This window comes from Myodes glareolus, chromosome 6, assembly GCF_982192425.1.
Source record: "Myodes glareolus chromosome 6, mMyoGla1.1, whole genome shotgun sequence".
In the NCBI taxonomy this organism is placed as follows: Eukaryota; Metazoa; Chordata; class Mammalia; order Rodentia; family Cricetidae; genus Myodes; species Myodes glareolus.
The window spans coordinates 13350600-13370997 of NC_142031.1; the positions used below are offsets into that span (position 1 = coordinate 13350600).

At 51.4% G+C, this 20398-nt stretch overlaps 1 protein-coding gene across 8 annotated transcripts; it reads left to right on the forward strand.

The window, feature by feature from the left end:
• LOC125395360 (chloride channel protein ClC-Kb) lies at positions 1-12884 on the forward strand. Of its 8 annotated transcripts, none has more exons than XM_087906937.1 (22): positions 1-122; positions 542-728; positions 1351-1479; positions 1912-2040; positions 3242-3381; positions 3594-3623; positions 3743-3820; positions 3895-3973; positions 4115-4240; positions 4591-4675; positions 4769-4870; positions 5272-5425; positions 5681-5854; positions 6609-6678; positions 6845-6955; positions 7315-7528; positions 9038-9171; positions 11318-11406; positions 11555-11638; positions 11859-11945; positions 12244-12299; positions 12700-12884. In XM_087906937.1, the coding sequence occupies exons 2-21, from the start codon at positions 629-631 to the stop codon at positions 12289-12291; spliced, it is 2163 nt and encodes a 720-aa protein (XP_087763063.1). In that variant the 5' UTR covers positions 1-122; positions 542-628; the 3' UTR covers positions 12292-12299; positions 12700-12884. The 8 variants fall into 8 exon arrangements, with proteins under 8 accessions (XP_087763063.1, XP_087763061.1, XP_087763065.1 ...); XM_087906935.1 differs by having other exon boundaries at positions 12755-12884; XM_087906939.1 differs by having other exon boundaries at positions 5341-5425; positions 12755-12884.
• Positions 12885-20398: the final 7514 nt, after the last annotated feature.

The following is a 20398-nucleotide window of genomic DNA, read 5'->3' on the forward strand; positions in this document are numbered from 1 at the left end:
TGGCTTCCTTAACCCCAGGAGGTGGAGGGAGGGGAGGGTGTTGCTTGGTACACCGTCCAGGTGCACAGGTGCCTCAAACAAAGAGGCTGTGTCCGAGGGCCTTCAGCAGGACGCTCTGGCAGGTGAGGGACAGCTGGGCGCTAAGTGGGGCACGGGCTTGGACAGCACCTGCCAGGTCCAGTGTAGACGTGGAGAGGGAGGGTGTGGGACCTTGAGGTGTTTGCCTGCAAGGATCTCCTTCAGGACTTGGGGGTCTTCTGGCCTCCAGAGGATGGCTATAGGACATCACAGCTGCCCTTGGGGACAGGCTATCCCTGGGCAAAATGACCGCTCTGAGTAGTGGAAACAGCCTAGTGTCTCGGAAGGGTAGTAGTGGGAGTTAAAACAGAAAATTGGTTCTGATTAGGACTTCTGGGCGTGGAAGGACCCTATATAATGAGCACCTTGCATGTAAGACAGAACCTTCATACACACAAAACCCCTGTGGGTCATGTGGGAGCATGCGCCTGCACAATACACATGGCTTTCCCTTGTTTTTAAGAATCAGAGTACATTGGAATATTCGAGAAGTGGGGCACAGGTGCACAGTGGCTCACCAAGCAACTGTCTACTTGTCGTCAGAGAAAGAATGGAGGAACTGGTGGGACTCCGTGAGGGCTCCTCTGGGAAACCAGTGACTCTGCAAGAGCTGTGGGGTCCGTGTCCACGCGTCCGCAGAAGCATCCAGGGTAAGAACTGGGTCCCCTCCCCCTCGGAGTCCGCACAGAACCACACTCCCCCTAGGCCCGAGAGCATCCTCCTTCCCCACTTCTGTGTGCTCCCAGATGACACGTGCAATCTCTTGGGTGGCAAGGGGGAGGGGTCTGCATGGTCGCCTTGCATCTGTCTGTGTACCCAGAGGACAGAGAAAGCAGGGACCCCAGAAAGAACACAGGTCTAGGCGCTGGTGGCCACAGCCAGAGGGGGTGAGCTTTGAGGTGGAGCTGGTGCCTGGGGATGCAGCTGGGCACTCCTCCCTGCTGTGCCCTCTGGGATGCAGACCCTAATCAAACACTGACTAGAATGGGAATGCCAGGTTTTTCCAAACCCGCTGCTCCCTTTAACCATTCCTCCAGGTCCCCATGTGGGAGGAGATGGAGGGGGAGGTCAGGGGCCTTCTGTAGGGATACAGGCATGGTGCCCACACCACACACACTTGCCATAAATCATGCTGGATCCTCCTATGAGGTAGAGCCCCTCTTCATCATTTGGACCTCGGCCCTGGGAGTCCTACCCTGTCTTGCCTGGTCCACCTGCCCAGAGCCTGAGCAGCTCCCAGGGAAGGAGCTGTGACCCCAGTGTCCTGCCCAGGGGCTCTGGAGTGGCTGAAAGGGCGGCTGTTCCGTGTGGGTGAGGACTGGTACTTCCTGATGGCCCACGGGGTGCTCATGGCTCTGATCAGCTATGCCATGAACATCGCTATCAGGAGCGTGGTCAGAGGTAAGGCCTCCTCCGCATGCACGCCCCTGCAGAGCGATGGGGTTCCTATTCATGCTTGGGATACCAGCTGGACCACCGGGGGCAGCGGGGGAGGCAAAAGGCTGTGAGTGACCAGGCCTGAAATTGAGCCTCACTTGGCCCTTGACTTGCTGTGTGTCTCTGGGCAGGTCCTGTGCCCTGCTGGGCCTTCACTATCTCGTCTACACAGAGAGGGTGTAGCCTCTCTAAACTGAGCATGGCCACCCCTGTTCCTTCTCGCCCACCTTCCTCTCAGCTCAATGGCCCTTGACCCCAGGCACAGTTTTCTCCTTTACTTCTCATTGGGTGACTTTGAGCCTTTTCCTAGACCATAAGTGGGCACAAAAGTCTGACTACCCCTGCCCCAGGGCTGTAGAGGCTCTGGGGGGCTCTCTGACTGTTGGGCATCTCCAGCACACAAGTGGCTGTACAGAGAGATTGGGGACGGTCACCTGCTCCGGTATCTCTCCTGGACTGTGTACCCTGTGGCCCTCCTGTCCTTCTCCTCCGGCTTCTCACAGAGCATCACGCCGTCCTCTGGAGGTGAGTCATGGTCACCTGCTTTCTGTCCAGCCTGCCTTGTTCTGCAGTCCCCATGAATCCCAATCTTTTCACATCCTGCTGAGAAAGCAGGCTTGGAAAAGTCAGGCCACTTACCCAAGGTCACACAAGGAGAGGGAATAGCAGGGGACCGGGTACATCACCTGCTCTATCTGACTTCCCTGGGCTCCTCTGGGCCAAGAAGGAGGGTTGGTTCCCATTCAGGACTATAGCCAATGCCCAGATTCCCTAGGATTCTGGAGCTAACCTCCAACAACAGTCTGGGGGAAATCTTGAGGGTACATCCAACCCCCAATTTCTTCTTCTGGAAACTGTTATGAATCCTATTCCTAGGGGGTATGAGGCTGTTTTTATGACTTTTCCTGGGGAGACACAAGCATGTGCTCATCCCATATAGAGGCCCAACAACAGACAAAAGCAATGAATCCATATTAAGCAAACCATGAATTGGGCTGGAGAGATGGCTCAGAGGTTAAGAGCACTGGTTGCCCTTCCAGAGGTCCTGAGTTCAATTGCCAGCCAACTACATGGTGGATCACAAACATCTATAATGAGATCTGGCGCCCTCTTCTGGCCTGCAGGCATACATACAGGCAGAACACCATATGCATAATAAACAAATTGGTCTTACAGAGAGAATATGGGTGATTCAAAAGCTTGAGCATCACTAAAAAGCCCACCCCAGCATGGGTGGCAACTGGTGAAAAGTGAGCCCTATAGGCAATTCTACCAACTGGCAGAACATCGTCCCTCCCCTGCAATTGGTGCTGTTAAACCCTGGGGGAGGAGCCTGTGAATCCTGTGAGTTTCAGGAGTTTCCTGTACCTTATGAGTTTATTACATAAAAAAATGAAAGGAAAAAAATTAAAGTCAGGGTCTCATTATATAGTTCTAGATGGTCTGCAACTTGATACATATACCAGGCTGAATATGTACTCTTGGAGATCTGCCTGCCTCTGCTTCCTGACTGCTGGGATTAAAGGCGTGCGCCTCCATAGCCAGTTTATTTCTTGAATCTTATCCATCCTCTCTCCCTGCTCTAGGAGGGAATGTTTTAATTCAGAAGGAACAGCTGCACAAGAGGGGCTCCCTAGTAAAGTGCCCCAAGAATGCTGTGCACACAGGGTGCACACAGAATTAATGCAGACTCGCTCTCCCTCTGTTCTCTACCTATCTGGACCAGGGTCTGGGATCCCAGAGGTGAAAACCATCTTGTCTGGTGTGATCTTGGAGGATTACCTCGACATCAAGAACTTTGGGGCCAAGGTGGCAGGCCTCTCCTGTACCTTGGCAACAGGCAGTACCATCTTCCTGGGAAAACTGGTACAGACATGGGGGCCCACCTACCATCCTATTGTGCAGCCCTTTTCCATATTCCACAGTATAGCCAGCCTAAATTTGGTGAGCCCAGTCTTGGGGGAGCACATCCAGATCCTCAAATGTGACAAAAACCGTCTTGGAGTGGTTGGTGGAGGGTTAGGACCGGGATGTGATGCGGTCCATTGCTGGGCAAGGTTTGTGCCTTTGTTCCTTAGACCCTAAGAAGAGAGAAGAAGGAGAAGAAGGTGGGAGTAGAGGAGAAGAGGGGAAGAGGAGGAAAACAGAAGAGGAGAGGACGAAGTGGAAGGGTTGGGAGGTAGGGTGCAGCATCCCGGCAGCAGCACCGTATTGCCTCACCCTGCAGGGCCCCTTTGTGCACCTAAGTGTGATCATCGCAGCCTACCTGGGCCATGTGCGCACCAAAATCATCGGGGAGTCTGAGGTGAGAAGCACAGGGCTGGGTCTCCTTGGGGAAGGGGTTTAGAGAGCTGAGGCCCAGGATACTGTTCTTCCCAGAACAAGACCAAGAAAATGGAAATGCTGGTCGCAGGAGCAGCAGTGGGTGTGGCCACAGTCTTTGCAGCCCCCTTCAGCGGTGAGAGCTCCTTCACACACACAAACACACACACACATGCACACACACACACACACACACACACACACACACACACACACACACACACTGTGTCCTGCAGCGAGGGGATAATGGTCCCCTGAGCTGTGTGTGCCCTCCTAGGTGTCCTGTTCAGCATTGAGGTCATGTCTTCTCACTTCTCCGTCTGGGATTACTGGAGGGGCTTCTTCGCTGCCACCTGCGGGGCCTTCACGTTCCGCCTTCTGGCGGTCTTCAGCAGTGAGCGGGGTGAGCCTCATATTGGGACTTGGTCTCCACCCTTCCTCTTCTGCGACTCCTCCCTCCGGCTCCTCTCTAATTTTGCTCCCTCTTCCCCCCCCCCCGTCCACTCCCCCTTTCTCTTCTCTGTCCTAAGAGAGCACAGGGTCTGACCTGCGTTAAGCAGGGGTGGGGTGGGTGGAGAACCCTAAGGGCTGGAGGTGTTGAGTCTGGCTGGGACACTAGCCAGGTGCCTAGAATTGCAGGAAAATTCTGGGGTTGGGTCTGATGCTGTGTCCGCCCTTGCCTGGGTTATGCTGAGGCTGGGTTTGGGTGGGAAGGCTGGCACTGGATTTCCACTTGCTTCCCTCTCTCCCCAGAGACCATCACCTCCATCTACAAGACCAGCTTTCGGGTGGACATACCTTTTGATTTACCAGAGATCTTCTTTTTTGTGGCCCTGGGGTGAGTGGGACCCCAAACCCTGAAAGCCACACGCAAACTAAAGTGGTTCTGGCCTCACCCCCACTTCGGCCTCACCCCCGCTTCCGCTTCCAGGGCCATCTGTGGCATTCTGAGCTGCGGGTACAACTTTTGTCAGCGCTCATTCTTATTCTTCCTCAAGGCCAACGGGTTCACGTCCAAACTGCTAGCCACGAGGTAGGCTGGGCCTCTCAGAGGCTGGCCCCTCCTACCTCCCCGTAAAGACCCACCCCTTTCACCGAACCCTTCTTTCCATTAATCCCCCAATGCTCCTCCTAGCTCACACCTGGCTTGTGGTCCTGTCTAGTCCTACAGCCACTGCCCCACTTATGTGAAAATTAAGCCCTTCACTGAGTCTTTCTGCTCCCTGAATTCCCATCCCCCTCCCTGATCCCTGCATCTCCTCTCTCAACCTCAAGCGCACACACCTACCTTCAGCATTTCATATGCCCTAGGCCAGCATCCCAGTCTCTTTCTGTCCCAAACTCTCCCCCAGCCCCTCCCCATTCTGGTCTCAGTCCACCTCTGTCTTCTTGTGGGGAGGGCATCTGGAAGTTTTCCTCCTTCCTCCTCTGTAGTCCTTTCTTTGGTGTGGACCCCATGGATATGGGGAAGAAGAGGCAAACTGGAACTCTCATGCCCCACAGCAAGCCCTTGTACGCTGCTCTGGCCGCCCTGGTCCTGGCCTCCATCACCTATCCACCTGGTGTGGGCCGCTTCATGGCTTCCCGGGTAAGGCGCACTAAGTTTGGTGGTGGCAATATAAAACCCTCACCTGCAGCCCCTCCATGTATACTTTTTCACCCAATCCCCTTGAAAACACCCAAGGAAAATGTCTACAGGTCATTTTTCAGACGACAAGGTTGTTGTAGCTCAGCAGTGGCAGAGCCATCCTCAGAGTCCCTAACTGGGAAGGGGTAGGGTAGTTGAGGCTCAGATGGACGGTAGAATGGATGGTAGGCTGACCTGCCGCTGCCTCTGCCCCAGCTGTCCATGGAGGAGCATTTGGAGACACTGTTTGACAACAACTCGTGGGCCTTGATGACCCGGAACTCATCCCCATCCTGGCCAGTGGAGCCAGATCCCCAGAACCTGTGGCTGGAATGGTGCCACCCACAGCTGACTGTCTTTGGGACACTTGTCTTCTTTCTGGTCATGAAGGTGATGGCCAGTCCTGGGTGAGAGGGGCCTGCTTCCTGAGCCTAAGCCTGGAGCCCTGCCTCCTACGTCCAGGTCGCTGATCTGACCCTGGCCCACCGCATCCCTCAGAAACCCTCCCAGCCTCAATTGCTCCCCTCTCTCCTCCTCCTCTTCCTCCTCCTCTTCCTCCTCCTCCTTCATTTGAGGGGTGCAGTCTCGTTATATAGTCCAGGCTTGTGACTTGTGCTTCTCCCTTCTCAGTCTCCCAGGTGCTGGGTGACAGTCATGACTCATGACAACTATTCCCTTATTCTTTACAAAACGCTGTGTGTGTGTGTGTGTGTGTGTGTGTGTGTGTGTGTGTGTGTGCGTGCACTCGAGTGTGTGCCAGCACGCCATAGTATAATGTAGAGGTCAGAGAACAACTTACAGAAGTCAGTTTTCTCCTTCTGCCACATGGATTTCAGGGACCAGGCTGAAGCGGTCAGGCTCAGGGGCAAGAGCAGTTACACCCAGACCCTGGCACCCATTACTTTTTGATATGGAATAGTTGCCCTCTGTTAAAGGTCAGCCTGAGCGAGGAGAGGAACCCACTGGCATGTGCTCACACCCAGTGGGTGCTTTACTGAGGATTGCTTGGCCCTTTCCCCCGGCTGGTGTCACCTCTAGTGCCGGAGCTGCCCTGGGTCCTGGCCTGGGGGTCTCCCATGCCTCCCTTTATTATGCCCTCCTGTTTGCTTCTAACTCCTGCCGTGTGGGCCCAACCCCTCTACAGTTCTGGATGCTGATCCTGGCGACCACCATCCCCATCCCCGCTGGGTACTTCTTGCCCACATTTATCTACGGTAAGACTGGGGTCCCAAAGGTCCGAGAAGGTTCAGGGGCATGAGGGACCTGGCTTCCCCATACTATCTCCCTCCCAAAGTGGTACTGGGGATGGGGCAGGGTCTGAGGGCCTTGGGGGGGCGTCAGGTCAGCACGGCTGTTACCCTCACCCTGAGTCTGCGGCAGGAGCTGCCATCGGGCGCCTCTTGGGAGAGGCCCTGGCTGTCGCCTTCCCAGAGGGCATCGTGGTTGGAGGTGAGGTCAACCCCATCATGCCTGGAGCCTATGCTCTGGCAGGTGAGTGAACCTGGGACCAGCAGGTGGGCAGACCTCATGGGTCCGACCGCAACAGGAGAAGTGCATAGTAGTCACTGACCCGCCCAATGTGTCCCCACTCCTTCCCAGGACTGTCCACCCTCTCAGCCATTTCTTCCCCCCAACCCTTCCAGCTTTCTTTCTTTTGTTTTTTTTTTTTCTCCCTATCTGCCACTTGCTCTGAATCCCTTTCCTCTTGCCATGCCCAGGTACCCCTGACAGTTGCCAGGATGTGCTCTTTACGCACGGCTGAGCCTAACCACGGTCATACTATGCCCACCTTGTCCTCTGGGTGAGTTGGCTCCTGGCCTGAGCCACCCTCCGTGGCTCTGTCCCTGCAGGTGCTGCTGCCTTCTCGGGGGCGGTGACCCACAGCATCTCCACGGCGCTGCTGGTCTTTGAGCTGACCGGGCAGATGGTTCATGCGTTACCTGTGCTGATGGCAGTGCTGGTGGCCAATGCCATCTCCCAGAGCTGTCAGCCCTCTTTCTATGATGGCACCATCATTGTCAAGAAACTGCCATACCTGCCGTGGATTCGTGGCCGCAAGATTGGGTGAGCCTTGAGCTGGCTGATGAAGTGATGATGCCCAGAGTAGTCTGGGGGTGGAGGGACCCCGGAAATCAGCAGCACAGCTGACTTTGAACTGTACAGGTGTCAGGCTGATATATAACTGCCCTCTGACCTCAACATCCCCAGAGCCCCATGGGCTAGGTGAGCCCTAGGTCTCTATCAGGCAAAGCTGATAGGGAATGAGCACCAGGTCAGGAAGGTCCTTCTCCTCCCTACCCCTGCTCTGATGGCCTTTCTGGGTGGTGGGCATGCAGATGGGCTCTGAGGTCCTTTCTTGACCAGACAGACTGTACCCTAGCATCTTTGGTCCCCAAAGCAGCGCAACTCAAAGGCTTCAAGAGTCACTGAGTCCAAGGTACAACTCCAAACAAGTCTCAGTTTCCCCACCTTTAAGATACGTGTGATTTGGGGCTGGAAAGATGACTCAGTGATTACGGGCACTGACTACTTTCCTAAAGGGCCCAGGTTCAAATCTCAGCACCCACATGGCAGCTAATAACTGTCTGCAACTCCAAGATCTGGCTCTCACATAGACTTACTTGCAGGCAAAACACCAATGCACATAAAATAAAAGTAAATAATTAAAAAAAAGATACCTAAGGTTCTAGCGGGGCAGTGGTGGTGCACGCCTTTAATTCCAGCACTCAGGAGGCAGAGGCAGGTGGATCTCTGTGAGTTTGAAGTCAGACTGGTCTACAAAGAGATCCAAGGCAGCCAGAGCTGCTACACAAAGAAACCTTGTTTTGAAAAACAAAACAAAACACAAACAACAACAACAAAAAGATATGTGTGGTCCTCAACCTGGGGGACAGATCCCATTGGGCCAAATGACCCTTTCACTGGGGTCACCAAACACCATGGGAAAACACAGATACTTATGATTCATAAGAACAGCAAAATCAGGGGCTGGAGAGATGGCTCAGTGGTTAAGAGCATTGCCTGCTCTTCCAAAGGTCCTGAGTTCAATTCCCAGCAACCACATGGTGGCTCACAACCATCTGTAATGAGGTCTGGTGCCCTCTTCTGGCCTTCAGGCACACACAGAATATTGTATACTAAATAAATAAATATAAAAAAAAAGAACAGCAAAATCAGAGTTGTGAATTAGCAGCAAAAATAATTTTATAACCGAGCGGTGGTGGCACATGCCTTTAATCCCAGCACTCCGGAGGCAGAGGCCGGTGGATCTCTGTGAGTTTAAAGTCAGCCTGGTCTATAGAGTGAGTTCCAGGACAGCTAGGGAAGACAGAGAAACCCTGTCTTAAAAAACCAGGAAAAAAAATTAAGGTTGGGGTCCACCACAGCGCGAGGAACAGTTAGCAGCATTAGCCCAGCTGCGAACCACTGATGTAGAACCTATGGGCCCCTCCAAACCCATCCTAGAGAAACATAAGTCTCTCCCAGTAAGGCACCTTAGGATGACTCTGCCTTGTCCCAGGGGCTGGCATCTCCCCATCCCAGGGCCTGACGGGTGCCCACCTCTGCCCACAGCTCCTACCCAGTGACTGTGGATCACTTCATGAACTGTACGCTTACCACGCTGGCCAAGGACATGCCCCTGGAGGAGGTGATCAGGGTTGTGATCTCCACAGATGTGACCCAGTACCCGCTGGTGGAGACTACAGGTCTGTAGCGGCTGCGTGGAGAAGGGGTTGGGCTTCCTTCCGCTATTCTTCCTCTAAGGCCCTGAGTGTCCAGGCAGCAAGGGCAAGCATGGCTGGCGTCAGATCTGTTCCTTAACCCAGGCGCTGCAATTGGGTGGCTGTGTGACCTGGCACTAGACCCTTAATTTCTCCGAGTTTAATTTCTTCATGGAGAAAATGCACCTAAAAACCACTTCTCACGGGGCAGAGCTGTGGGCTCTGTAACCTGGGTGGAGGTACTAGGATCTTGAGGGCGGGACAAAGCTGAGGATGTGGGAGCGCCAAATTCCTTCCCACCAAAGTTTAAGACCTACCCAGGACTCTGATGTAACCCACTTTCCGGATGAGAGGGGCCACTGGGCTTGGGACCCCAGCCAACCCCCTGCCGCTCTCTGGGTTTATTGATATTACTTATGCATGGGACAGGACCCTGCTCTAAATCTTTCCCAGGGGAGCCACCAATGCCTAAGCCCCTGAGGGGACAAGTCTTCCCCTCCTCTAACCACTTCTGCTAGAGAAAGTAGGGTGATGTGTTTAAACTAAACATAAGGGGTGCTTGTAAGGTGATCTGGGGCTGGTTCTTTGGATTCTGGGAACCAATCTTGTGTGCTAACTTAGACGACAGGGCTACTGCTAGGGTCTTCCAGAAGCTTCCTTTCTGACCCGAAAGCCATCCCCTCCCCCACTCCCCACTTCCAGTTGCCTTTTTGAATGACATTAAGTCTTAGGGAGGGATCTATCCTGAGCATCTTCTCCAGTTCAGAAAACACATTGCCTAAGGGGAGAAGATAACCCAGGTAGGGGAGGAGGTCCCTGAGCCCCACCAGGGCACCCATCCATCCATGTGTGCCCTCTCTGCAAATGAAGTGGGGTGCACACTTGGCAGATTGTTGGAGTCTGGTGCTCACTTGCCCTTGAGCAGTGAGCAACAGGCACAACATGGTCACCTATATGCCCCCACCGAGAAGAATAAAGTCAGTCCTCAACAAGGGAAAGAGTGGTGGACGTACCTCTCGAGTTCCGTGAACTACAGGGTCCTTGTATGAAAATATGGAGGTCACCACAGGTTCCCACGCAAACATCAGAAGCTTCACCCTTTGCTAATGGGATGACTTTAGCATCACGGGAGAGATCACGGCAAACACGTATTCATTTATTTCACATAAGGAGGGCCCTGCCAAGAGGCTTCACCTCCAAGAATTGGTTTGGGTCGCAGAACTCCCACTGAAACAGACCCTGGCTCTAGATCCCCAGAGTCTACCCAGGAAGGAGCTGGTTTCTAAAATAAAGGAGAGCACTTTTATTGTGTGATCCAGTTACCAAGTGAGTTTAGGGACTGAATCCAGGGCCTTGTGCACACTAAGCAAGACTTCTGCTACTGAGCTACAGTCATGTCTAGTCCAGTTGCTTTTTTTTGTTGTTGTTGTTGGGGGAATGTTTCAAGACAGGATGTAGCCCTGGCTTGGAACTCTGTAGACCAGACTGACCTTGAACTCAGAGACCCGCCTGTTTCTGCCTCCCTAGTGCTGGGATTAAAGGCACCACCACCACCACCGGGCTAGTCCCAAGGTTTTTATTTCCTGGAGAAAAGAGAAAATATCAAGCTGGACCCTCAGTGAAGAATGCCCACCAATCCCCACAATGCCTGTAGATGCCCAGCAAGTGTCCAGGCTAGCCAGGCTGACTTAGCCTCAGCACTCAGTAGGACCAGCACTCAGTAGGGTCTCAGGTTAGAGTGAGCCTCAGGGCTCACCCTTCCACTAACCTGACTCAGAAGAGAAAGCCCAACTGTGACACCCAAATGCCCAAAGGCCAATGTCCCCAGCTTCTCTCTCCTAAAATGGGGGGTGGGGATATCAGAATACCTGCTGACCCACTGGCAGCCTTGCCTAGATGCCCTCAGCTGCCGTGTCCATGTGGAAGCTGAATGGTTTAGGGCAACAGTTAGCCCACCAAAGCCTCAGTTTTCCCTTCCGTAAATGGGGTGACAAGGATTCTGAAAGACCACACACGCGCCATGTAAGTTTCCTCAGATATGAGGGCACCCTGCATGGTCTCAGCACATAGTAGGTGCTCAGCGAATGTGACGTCTATGTTCATTACATGTCCCTCCCTCTGGACTTCCTAGAGTGTCAGACCCTGGTGGGCGTTGTAAAGAGGACCCACTTGGTGCAAGCCCTTCAGATGGAGCCAGCTTCCTGGGCTCCAGGCCAACAGGTGGGTCCTCCTACCAGGTGTGGGGACAGGGTGGGGCTGGTTAACCAGACTGTGAAGGGAGATGGCTAACCTCTTAAAGAGTTTGGAGATCAAGATCTCAAAGCTGGTGGCTGGCTCAAGCCCCCACGGCCTTTTCCCCTGTTCCCAGCCCCGTCTCCAGGATATCTTGGCTAGTGGCTGCCCCATACAACCAGTGACCCTGCAGCTGTCGCCAGAGACCTCCCTGCATGAGGTAAAGGGAGAGTTAGAGAGTAGGGGTGGAGGTGGAGGCCTGATGGGGAGGCTGGTTAATGGTGGACCACCAGGTTCCTTCCATCGGAGGCTCACCCAGCTCCTCACACGGACTCTGGCTACCCCTAGTGGTCAGGTTGCACATTGCAATCTGCTCACCAGGCACAGAGACCGGTAAACAGGCAAAGGGATGTCAGCTTTTTCTCTCAATCCCCCTCCAGACACACAACCTCTTTGAGCTGCTGAACCTTCAGTTGCTGTTCGTGACATCACGGGGCAGAGCTGTGGGCTCTGTAACCTGGGTGGAGGTACTAGGATCTTGAGGGCGGGACAGAGCTGAGGATGTGGGAGCGCCAAATTCCTTCCCACCAAAGCTTAAGGCCTACCCAGGACTCTGATGTAACCCACTTTCCGGATGGGAGGAGCCACTGGGCTTGGGACCCCAGCCAACCCCCTGCCGCTCTCTGGGTTCATTGATATTACTTATGCATGGGACAGGACCCTGCTCTAAATCTTTCCCAGGGGAGCCACCAGTGCCTAAGCCCCTGAGGGGACAAGTCTTCCCCTCCTCTAACCACTCCTCCCTGTCCTCTTCTTCTCTGTTAGTTAAAGAAAGCAATTTCAACCCTGACCAATCCGCCCACCTCCAAGTGAGGCAGCAGGTGCGTGTACGTGTGTGAGAGTGTATACGAGTGTGTGTGTGTGCTTGCAAGCGCGCGAATGTGAGTGTGTCTGAGTGTATTGTGTGTATGTGTGTATGTGTGTGTGAGTGTATATGTGTGTGCGAGTATGTCTATGAGTGTGTGTGTGCGCAAGTGTGTTGTGTGTGTATGTATGTGAGTATGTGTTGTGCGAGTGCATGTGAGTGTATATGTATGTGCGTGAGTGTGTGTGAGCGAGTGTGTATGTGTGTGTGTGGCAGCGAGATGGGAGGGGGCAGCCTGGGGGTGGCAGGTATGTCAGCAGCGAGGAGCAGCCTTGGAGTTTGCAGCCTAGATGGGGTAATGGGGGCAGAAGGGAGGGGCGGCCGCTGCTGCACAGCTCAGTTTCCTGGCACAGCAGGGCCCCTCCACTCAGCCAGGAAGAGAGCCCCATTGTTACTTCTCCCATCCTGAAGGAGCTGAAAGTAAATGAAGTCTTCAATGTGGCCTGTCACCAAGGGGGACCCTTGTGCCTCCTAGGATCATCCGTGGCCAACCAAGAACTTTGGAGAAAAATAAAAGTGATGCCTAGAGCCACTGCCTAGAGCCGCTGTTCAGTCCTCTTCTCCCTTAAGGGTGCGGAGTGTGTGTGTGGGGGGGGGGGCTTCCGGGATCAAATAGGCCTCTCTTAGTGGCCCTTCTCACCATGGTGACCAAGGAGCCCACTTGAGTGCTCTATTGTTAAGATTATTTTGTCTGTCTAGACAATTACCACAGGGTAATCTGTGTCCCCCAAGGACTAAGTTTCACCTTACAGACTTGGCCTGTGCCCTCCCTACCCACAACCCTCAGCTCAGGTACAGCAAAGCTGTCTCATGCAGTGCATTCTCTTCAAGAGACCACTGGGCACTCCAGCCCTTCCACTTAATCAGGTGACTGCCTCAGCATAAGTCTAGCGTACCCCAATACTTCAAACCACCCATGTCTGTACCCCAATCCAATATCTACTATAACCCTGAGTACTGAATTCCCTATACCCCAAATAACACACACAGACCCATGACCCATGAATACTTTGCCTGCCATAGCCATACTGTGCCCTTTGCACTCCCCAAGTTTTGTGCCCCCAATTCACTTAGATTCCATATCCACTTTCACCCTCTCATGTCCTATTTCCAGAGGACATGTCTGTCCTTGGGGATTTTGTCTTCAGAAAAGCCACACCTTTCATTTCCTTTCTGACCTGGTTCCCACCCCCATCCCCACCCCACCCCAGGTCTATAAATCAACAAATCTAAAGGGGAGTTTAAAAACAAGAGTACAGAAAAGAAACAAAGGAAGGGAGGAAGGAAGGAAAGAAGGAAAGAAGGAAGAAAGGAAGGAAAGAAGGTCAAGCAGTGGTGGCTCATGCCTTTAATCTCAGCACTTGGGAAACAGAGGCAGCCTGGTCTACATAGTGAGTTCCAGGTCAGCCAGGGCTATATAGTGAGTCCCCATCTCAAAAACACAAACAGGGCTGGAGAGATGGCTCAGCAGTTAAAAGCACTGACTACTTTTCCAGAGGACCAGGGTTCAATTCTTGGCATCTACATGGCAGCTCACAACTGTCTGTAATGCCAAGATCTGACACACTCACACAAACATACATGCAGACAAAATACCAATGCACATAAAATAAAAAAAGCAAATTAAAATAAAACAACAAACAAAAAGTTGAAGGAAGACTGAGGAAGACACATGACATCAACCTCTCCCCTAGCATGGTGCATGTACACTGATACACACACATGCACACTGTATCAGTACATGTGCACTAATACACATATGAACATTTACACACATCTATGCATACCAACACACATGCACACCAACACAGATACATGCACACCAACACATATACATGCACACTGACATACACACATGCACACCAATACACATACATGTACATCAACACACAGAAATGCGCAACTGCTGTGGGACAATGCTCTTGTACACTGTAAAGATTTGTCACTCATATTGGTTTAATAAAACACTGATTGACCAGTAGCCAGGCAGGAATTATAGGTGGGATGACCAGACTAGGAGAATTCTGGGAGGAGGAAAGGCAGAGAGGTTGTGACCAGCCAGATGCGGAAGAAGCAAAATGAAAATGCCTTCCTGAGGAAAGGTACCAAATCACGTGGCTAAACATAGACAAGAATTATGGGTTAATTTAAATGTAAGAGCTAGTTAATAATGAGCTGAGCTAAAAAGCCAAACAGTTTATAATTAATACAAGCCTCTGGGTGTTTCTTTGGGACTTAATGGCTGTGGGATCAGGTGGCACAGAAACTTCTGTCTACACACACTGACACACATACACTCACACTGACACACATACACTCACACTGACACACATGCACTCTGATACACACATGCACACTGACACACACACATATGCACACCAACACATGTACATGCATACCAACACACACAAATACACAGGTGCACACTGACACACAAGCATGCACATCACCACATATACATGCATACCAATACACACAAATGCACAGATACACATGCATGCACACTGACACACATACATGCATACACATGAAGATATGAAAAAGTAAAAGAAGGCTGCAGTCACAGTTCAGAGGTAGAATTCTTGTCTAGCATGTGTAAGGACCTGGATTCAGCCAGGCGGTGCTGGCAGAGTCAGGTGGATCTCTGAGTTCGAGGTCTGTAGAGTGAGTTCCAGGACAGCAAAGGCTATACAGTGAAACCCTGTCTCAAATAAACAAAAAAAAAATTCAAAAAACAAACAAACCAAAAATCAACCAACCAGTCAAACAAACAAAAAACAAGAACGTAGATTCAATCCCCTGCACCAAAAAAAGGAAAAATGAAAACAAACCAGTTTTTTTAAATAAACAAATACCATATTCAGAAGGAAACCAAACACATTCACAAATCTACAAATAGTAATTATAGAAAATCTAACAAAATAATAATAATAAATGAAGCAGACATAGTAGCACACACCTTTAACCCCAGCACTCTAGAGTCAGAGACAGGTAGATCTCTGAGTTCAAGGCTAGCCTACTCTACAGAACAAGTTAAGCCATGGCTACCCAGAGAACTGAACAATCTCTATGATGAAAGAAAATATCAACCAAAGACGTTGAAGAGAAACCCCTAGAATGAAAAGACATCCCATGCCCATGGAATGCATGAAATAACTGGTTAAAATATCCTTATTACCAAAGTTATACAGATTCAATTTAATTTTCTATTAAAATAACATTCTTTGTTAATTAATTAATTGATTAAGCTTTTATGTGCATTGGTGTTCTGACTGCATGTATGCCTGTGTGAGGGTGTCAGGTCTGCCTGGAAGTGGAATTACAGACAGTTGTGAGTTGCCATGTAGGTGCTGGGAATTAAACCAGGGTCCTCAGGAAGAGCAGTCAGTGCTCTGAACCACGGAGCCATCTCTCCAACCCCAACCTTCTCCATAGAAAAAAAAAAAAAAAAAGATGCTCCAGGGTTGAGAGATGGTTCAGGAGCCGAGAGTCCTTACTGTTCTTGCAGAGGAGTTGAGTTTGGTTCCCACTGCCCACATCAGGAGGGTGGTACCTGCCTGGGTCTCCTGCTCTAAGGCTGCTGCTGACCTCTTTGGGCCTCCAGGTGAGCTTGTATTCACAGTGTGCACACACACACACACACACACACACACACACACACACACACAGTGGAAAATAAAGGAACTTTGGTTGTTTGTTTTTGTTGTTGCTGTTTTGAGAAAGGATTTCTCTGTGTAGCCCTGGCTGTCCTGGAACTCCCCTCTGTAGACCAGGCTGGCCTCAAACTCAAAGATCCACCTGCCTCTGCCTCCCGAGTGCTGGGATTAAAGGCGTGCGCCACCACCACCTGGCAAGTATTTCACATTTTAAAAGGCAGTAGGATTTTTAGTTATGCTATGTTTTTGTTTTGTAATATCAGCATGGAATCTTGGGAATAAACAAGAAAAAAAGAGTTTATGGTTTAATAGTGATGTGCTGTGTGTTAAATTGACAAAGGGTCAATGCAGGCTGGTAGGGAAGTTAATTTTCTTGATTAACTGTTGATGTGGGAGAGACCAGCCCATTGTAGGTATTGTCCCCCTGGGCAGGTGGCCCTGGGTTCTATAAAGCGAGCTGAACAAAGCCATGAAGAGAAAGGCAGCAGGCAGCAGCCCTCTGGGTTCTTTTTCAGCTCCAGCCTCCGGGTCCCTGCCCCACCTTCCATTGGCAGTGGATTGTGAATGGGGGCTGTGTAAGTTCTGTGTAACCCTTTCTTTCCTGGATTGGTCATGGCAAGAGAAAACAACTAAGCCTCTGGGCATGGAGCATGCACCTGCACCCCAGCTACTAAGGAGGCTGAGATGAGAGGATTATTTCAGTCCAGGATTTTGAATCCAGCCTGGCTAGCAGAGACAATCAGAAAAGGGTGAGAGAGGAAAAACTTCAGCCCACACTTGTGGGATCCCACAGAAGTGGATCTGCCCCCCTTGACTAAAGGTCAGAGAGTTCAGACCTAGTCTTGCTCCTTTAAGGTTTGACCTAAGGTGTGGCTACTAACAGGACACCTTGACCTAGGATGTGGTTACTCGATGTTTATTGAGAAGGTAATTACTTTGTTCCATGTACCGAAGTCTCTTGCCTTCCCCCTCCTTTTCGGATTGGGTCATATGAAGCCAATGAGACATAAACGCCAGGCGGATCTCGGTATGAGTGCCCTCCCAACTCCATCGGCTGTCTCTTCTCTATTTCTTTCTCAGTCCACACGTCCCTCCCTCCCAAGCATGGACGAATATGTCAGGTGGGACCCAGCACATGCTAGGTTAGGATCCAGCCAGGTTTTCACCTGCCTGGACCCCTCAGTGACAGGCGTCTCTCTTCCTCTCTCTCTTTTTGCCAATTGGTTCCAGAAGTTGTACCTGGCACCTTTTGGACCTCATGGAGCCTCCGTTTGTGTGGGGTTCCACAGACGTGAGCCTGTTCCACCTTGACTGAAGGTCAAAGAGTCTGACCTTATTTTTACTCTTTCAGGGTTGTTGACAACAGGTGTGGCTACAAACAAGAAACCCTGACCGAGGGCGTGGTTACTTGGTGTTTTGGACATTAAGAGGGCCCCATAGAAGTGAATCTGCTCCACCCTGACCAAAGGTCAGAGAATTCAAGCCTATTCCTGTTCCTTCATTTTCAGACAGGTTTGACCCAGGGAGTGGCCGCTTACAGGATACTTGGTCTAGGGTGTATTTGCTACATATCCTGCCCAAAATATCAGGAAATAATGGCTAAATGTCTCAAGTATTGGAATGGTAACTGTTCTGGTTGTCCTTTGTGTCATGATAAAGCAGTCTTTTGCCTTCTTCCCCCTGCCCTGTTTGTATTGGGGTATAAAAGCGTGAGCAACATAAATGCAGGTGGATGATTCAGTATTCTGAGTTGCTCTCCCGGCGCAGGTGGATTCAGTATTCTCTGAGTTGCCCTCCCTATGCTATCCTGTGTCTCTGTGTTTCTTTCCTATCTCTGTTCCTCCTAGCATTTCTAATTCACATGCCCCTACCCTGGAACATACGAACCCGTTGTGGTTGGACCTCTACAAATGTCACCCCAAAGTGTGACTTATGACACATTTGGGGCACCACTTTCCACAGGCTCCTCCCATACCCCATCACGTTCAGCCAAGCTCCTGGGCTGTCTGCAGGAGCCCCTGCTTTGGTGATCCTCCTCTCTCACTTCAGTATCAGCGCGATTCCGCGCGACGGCACAGCAGTGCAGGCTTCACACACGCTGCACACTCAGGATACTATGGATCTGTGTGTGTATGTGTCAGGGCACACGTGCGGATGTTAGAGGACAGCCTGCAAGAGACAGTTCTTTCCTTACCTGCGGAGTCAGTCTTACTGGCCCAAGCAATTAATTTGATTAATCTTAAAAATTTATATATATATAAATTTATATATATATAAATATATATATACAGTATGTGTGTGTGTTTGGGTGTGTGTGTGTGTGTGTGTGTGTGTGAGAGAGAGAGAGAGAGAGAGAGAGAGAGAGAGAAAGAGAGAGAGAGAGAGAGAGAGCAGAAGAGTGTGTCAGATTCCCTGGAGCTGGAGTTACAGGCAGATGTAGGAACCGAATTTGGTCCTCTGCAAGATCAACAAACACTGCTAACCACTGAGCCATTTCTCCACATCACACCCATAGCAACTTACTTAAAAATTCTTTCTAGGGGACTGGAGAGATGGCTCAGCGGTTAAGAGCATTGCCTGCTCTTCCAAAGATCCTGAGTTCAATTCCCAGCAACCACATGGTGGCTCACAACCATCTGTAATGAGATCTGGTGCCCTTTTCTGACCTGCAGGCATACACAGACAGAATATTGTATACATAATAAATAAATAAATATTTTAAAAAATAAACATTTAAAAAAATTCTTTCTCTCAGTGGGTACAGAGCCCATGCCTGTAATCCCAGGGCTTAGGAAGCAAAAGCAGGAGAATCTGGAGTTGGAGACCAGACTTGGCTGCATAGTGAGAACTTGTCTTGAAAGCTAAGAGCTGGCAACGAAGTCAAGCCAGAGAGTACTGACCTAGGGTGCAGAAGGCCTCACGTTCTCTCACACCAACCCCTTAAGAAAAATAAAAGGAGTAAAAGCTCCTTAGCTTATTATTATTATTATTATTATTATTTTGAGATGGCCTCTTGCTATATTGTTCAAATTGATCAGCAACTCTGGGCTTCCAGAAATGCTCCTGCCTCAGCCTCCTAAATAGGTGACATTCAGGTGCCAGTGAGTATGCCAGATGGCCCTGTGATCTTGGACAGGAAGCCCCACAGATCTGCAACGCCGTTTCTTTCAAACAGGACAACTGGCCATTTCCCTGCATTTTTGAAGTTCTGAGTTGTTTTGGGAAGGGCCCAGCTCCCAGGAAGGGACATCAATGGAGATGCCCTTCTGTGTGCCCCCTCCGCTCCCCTGTACCCACTCCACTCCCCTGTGCCCCCTCTCCTGTGCCCACCCCCTTCCCTGTGTCCACTCCCCTCCCCTGTGCCCACTCCCCTCCCCTGTTCCCTCTTCCCTCCCCTGTGCCCACTCCCCTCCCCTGTGCCCTCTTCCCTCCCCTGTGTCCTCTCCCCTCCCCTGTGCCCATTCCCTTTCCTGTGCCCCTGCACCTTCACCTGCTGCCTCCCTCTGCTCTTTTTTGCTTCTCTCTGTCGCACTCAGCTAAGAGACCAGACCCTGAAGCTCAGCTATAAGCAGAGGGGACCCTCCCTCACTGCCCTGTGTGTTTATCAGCCCCTACTCCCAGACCCAGACCCCAGGAACACTCCCAGGGCCCAGCAGCACAGATGGGTGCCCTCTGTCCAGCTCTCACATGTGGAAATACCCCCGTACCCCATCCTCACCTCTCAGAAGCTGTGTCCTTCGTGCTCTGTTGACCGGGGTAGTTCTGGTTGGCTTGTCTGGGACATTCTTTAGTGGTCATGGTAAACTTGAGCCTGGGAGCAGGGAGGGAGGGTGTTGATTGGTGGAATGCTCACCTGTCCAGGTGCAGAGGCTCTCTGAACAAAGAGGCTGTGTTAGAGGAGCGCCGGTCGGGACCTCTGCCTGGTGCACGAGAGGTAAGGAGCTGAGGGTGCCGAGGAAGGCAGGGACTTGAACTTGGGTGGGACATGCCAGGATCAGGACTCGCGGGGAGGGTGCGGATAGGAACAGGGACAGAAGCTCTTTCTGAGTCTGGGAGCTTCCTGCTTCCCGTGGAACTAAGCTGAGGAACACAGGGCATTGAGGGATGGGTATGGGCATTAGAACCATCCACGGGGACCAAGTGACAGGGTCATCTCTGAGCAAAATGACTGCTCAGAACATTCTAGAGCCCCTGGAGGATGGCAGCAGGGAGCCCCAGCAAGGGAGAGGGAAAGGAAATAGATCAAGTCCCCATCCCAGCTCCTTCTGGGTACGGCTGGAGCTGAGAAGTCCCATTTCTCACATCCAGCACACAGGCACCACCCAGAGAAGGCACACGGAGACCCTTGAAGGCTCCTGAGAGCTCCCCGCACCAGCAACCCCACCCACCCACCCACCCA

Excerpts from the sequence above, each read along its gene's own strand:
- LOC125395360 (XM_087906937.1), top strand. The coding sequence starts at position 629 with ATGGAGGAACTGGTGGGACTCCGTGAGGGCTCCTCTGGGAAACCAGTG. Across the intron at positions 4,676-4,768 it reads TTCTTTTTTGTGGCCCTGGG|GGCCATCTGTGGCATTCTGA; the intron begins GTGAGTGGGACC and ends TTCCGCTTCCAG. Across the intron at positions 6,956-7,314 it reads TGGAGCCTATGCTCTGGCAG|GTGCTGCTGCCTTCTCGGGG; the intron begins GTGAGTGAACCT and ends CTGTCCCTGCAG.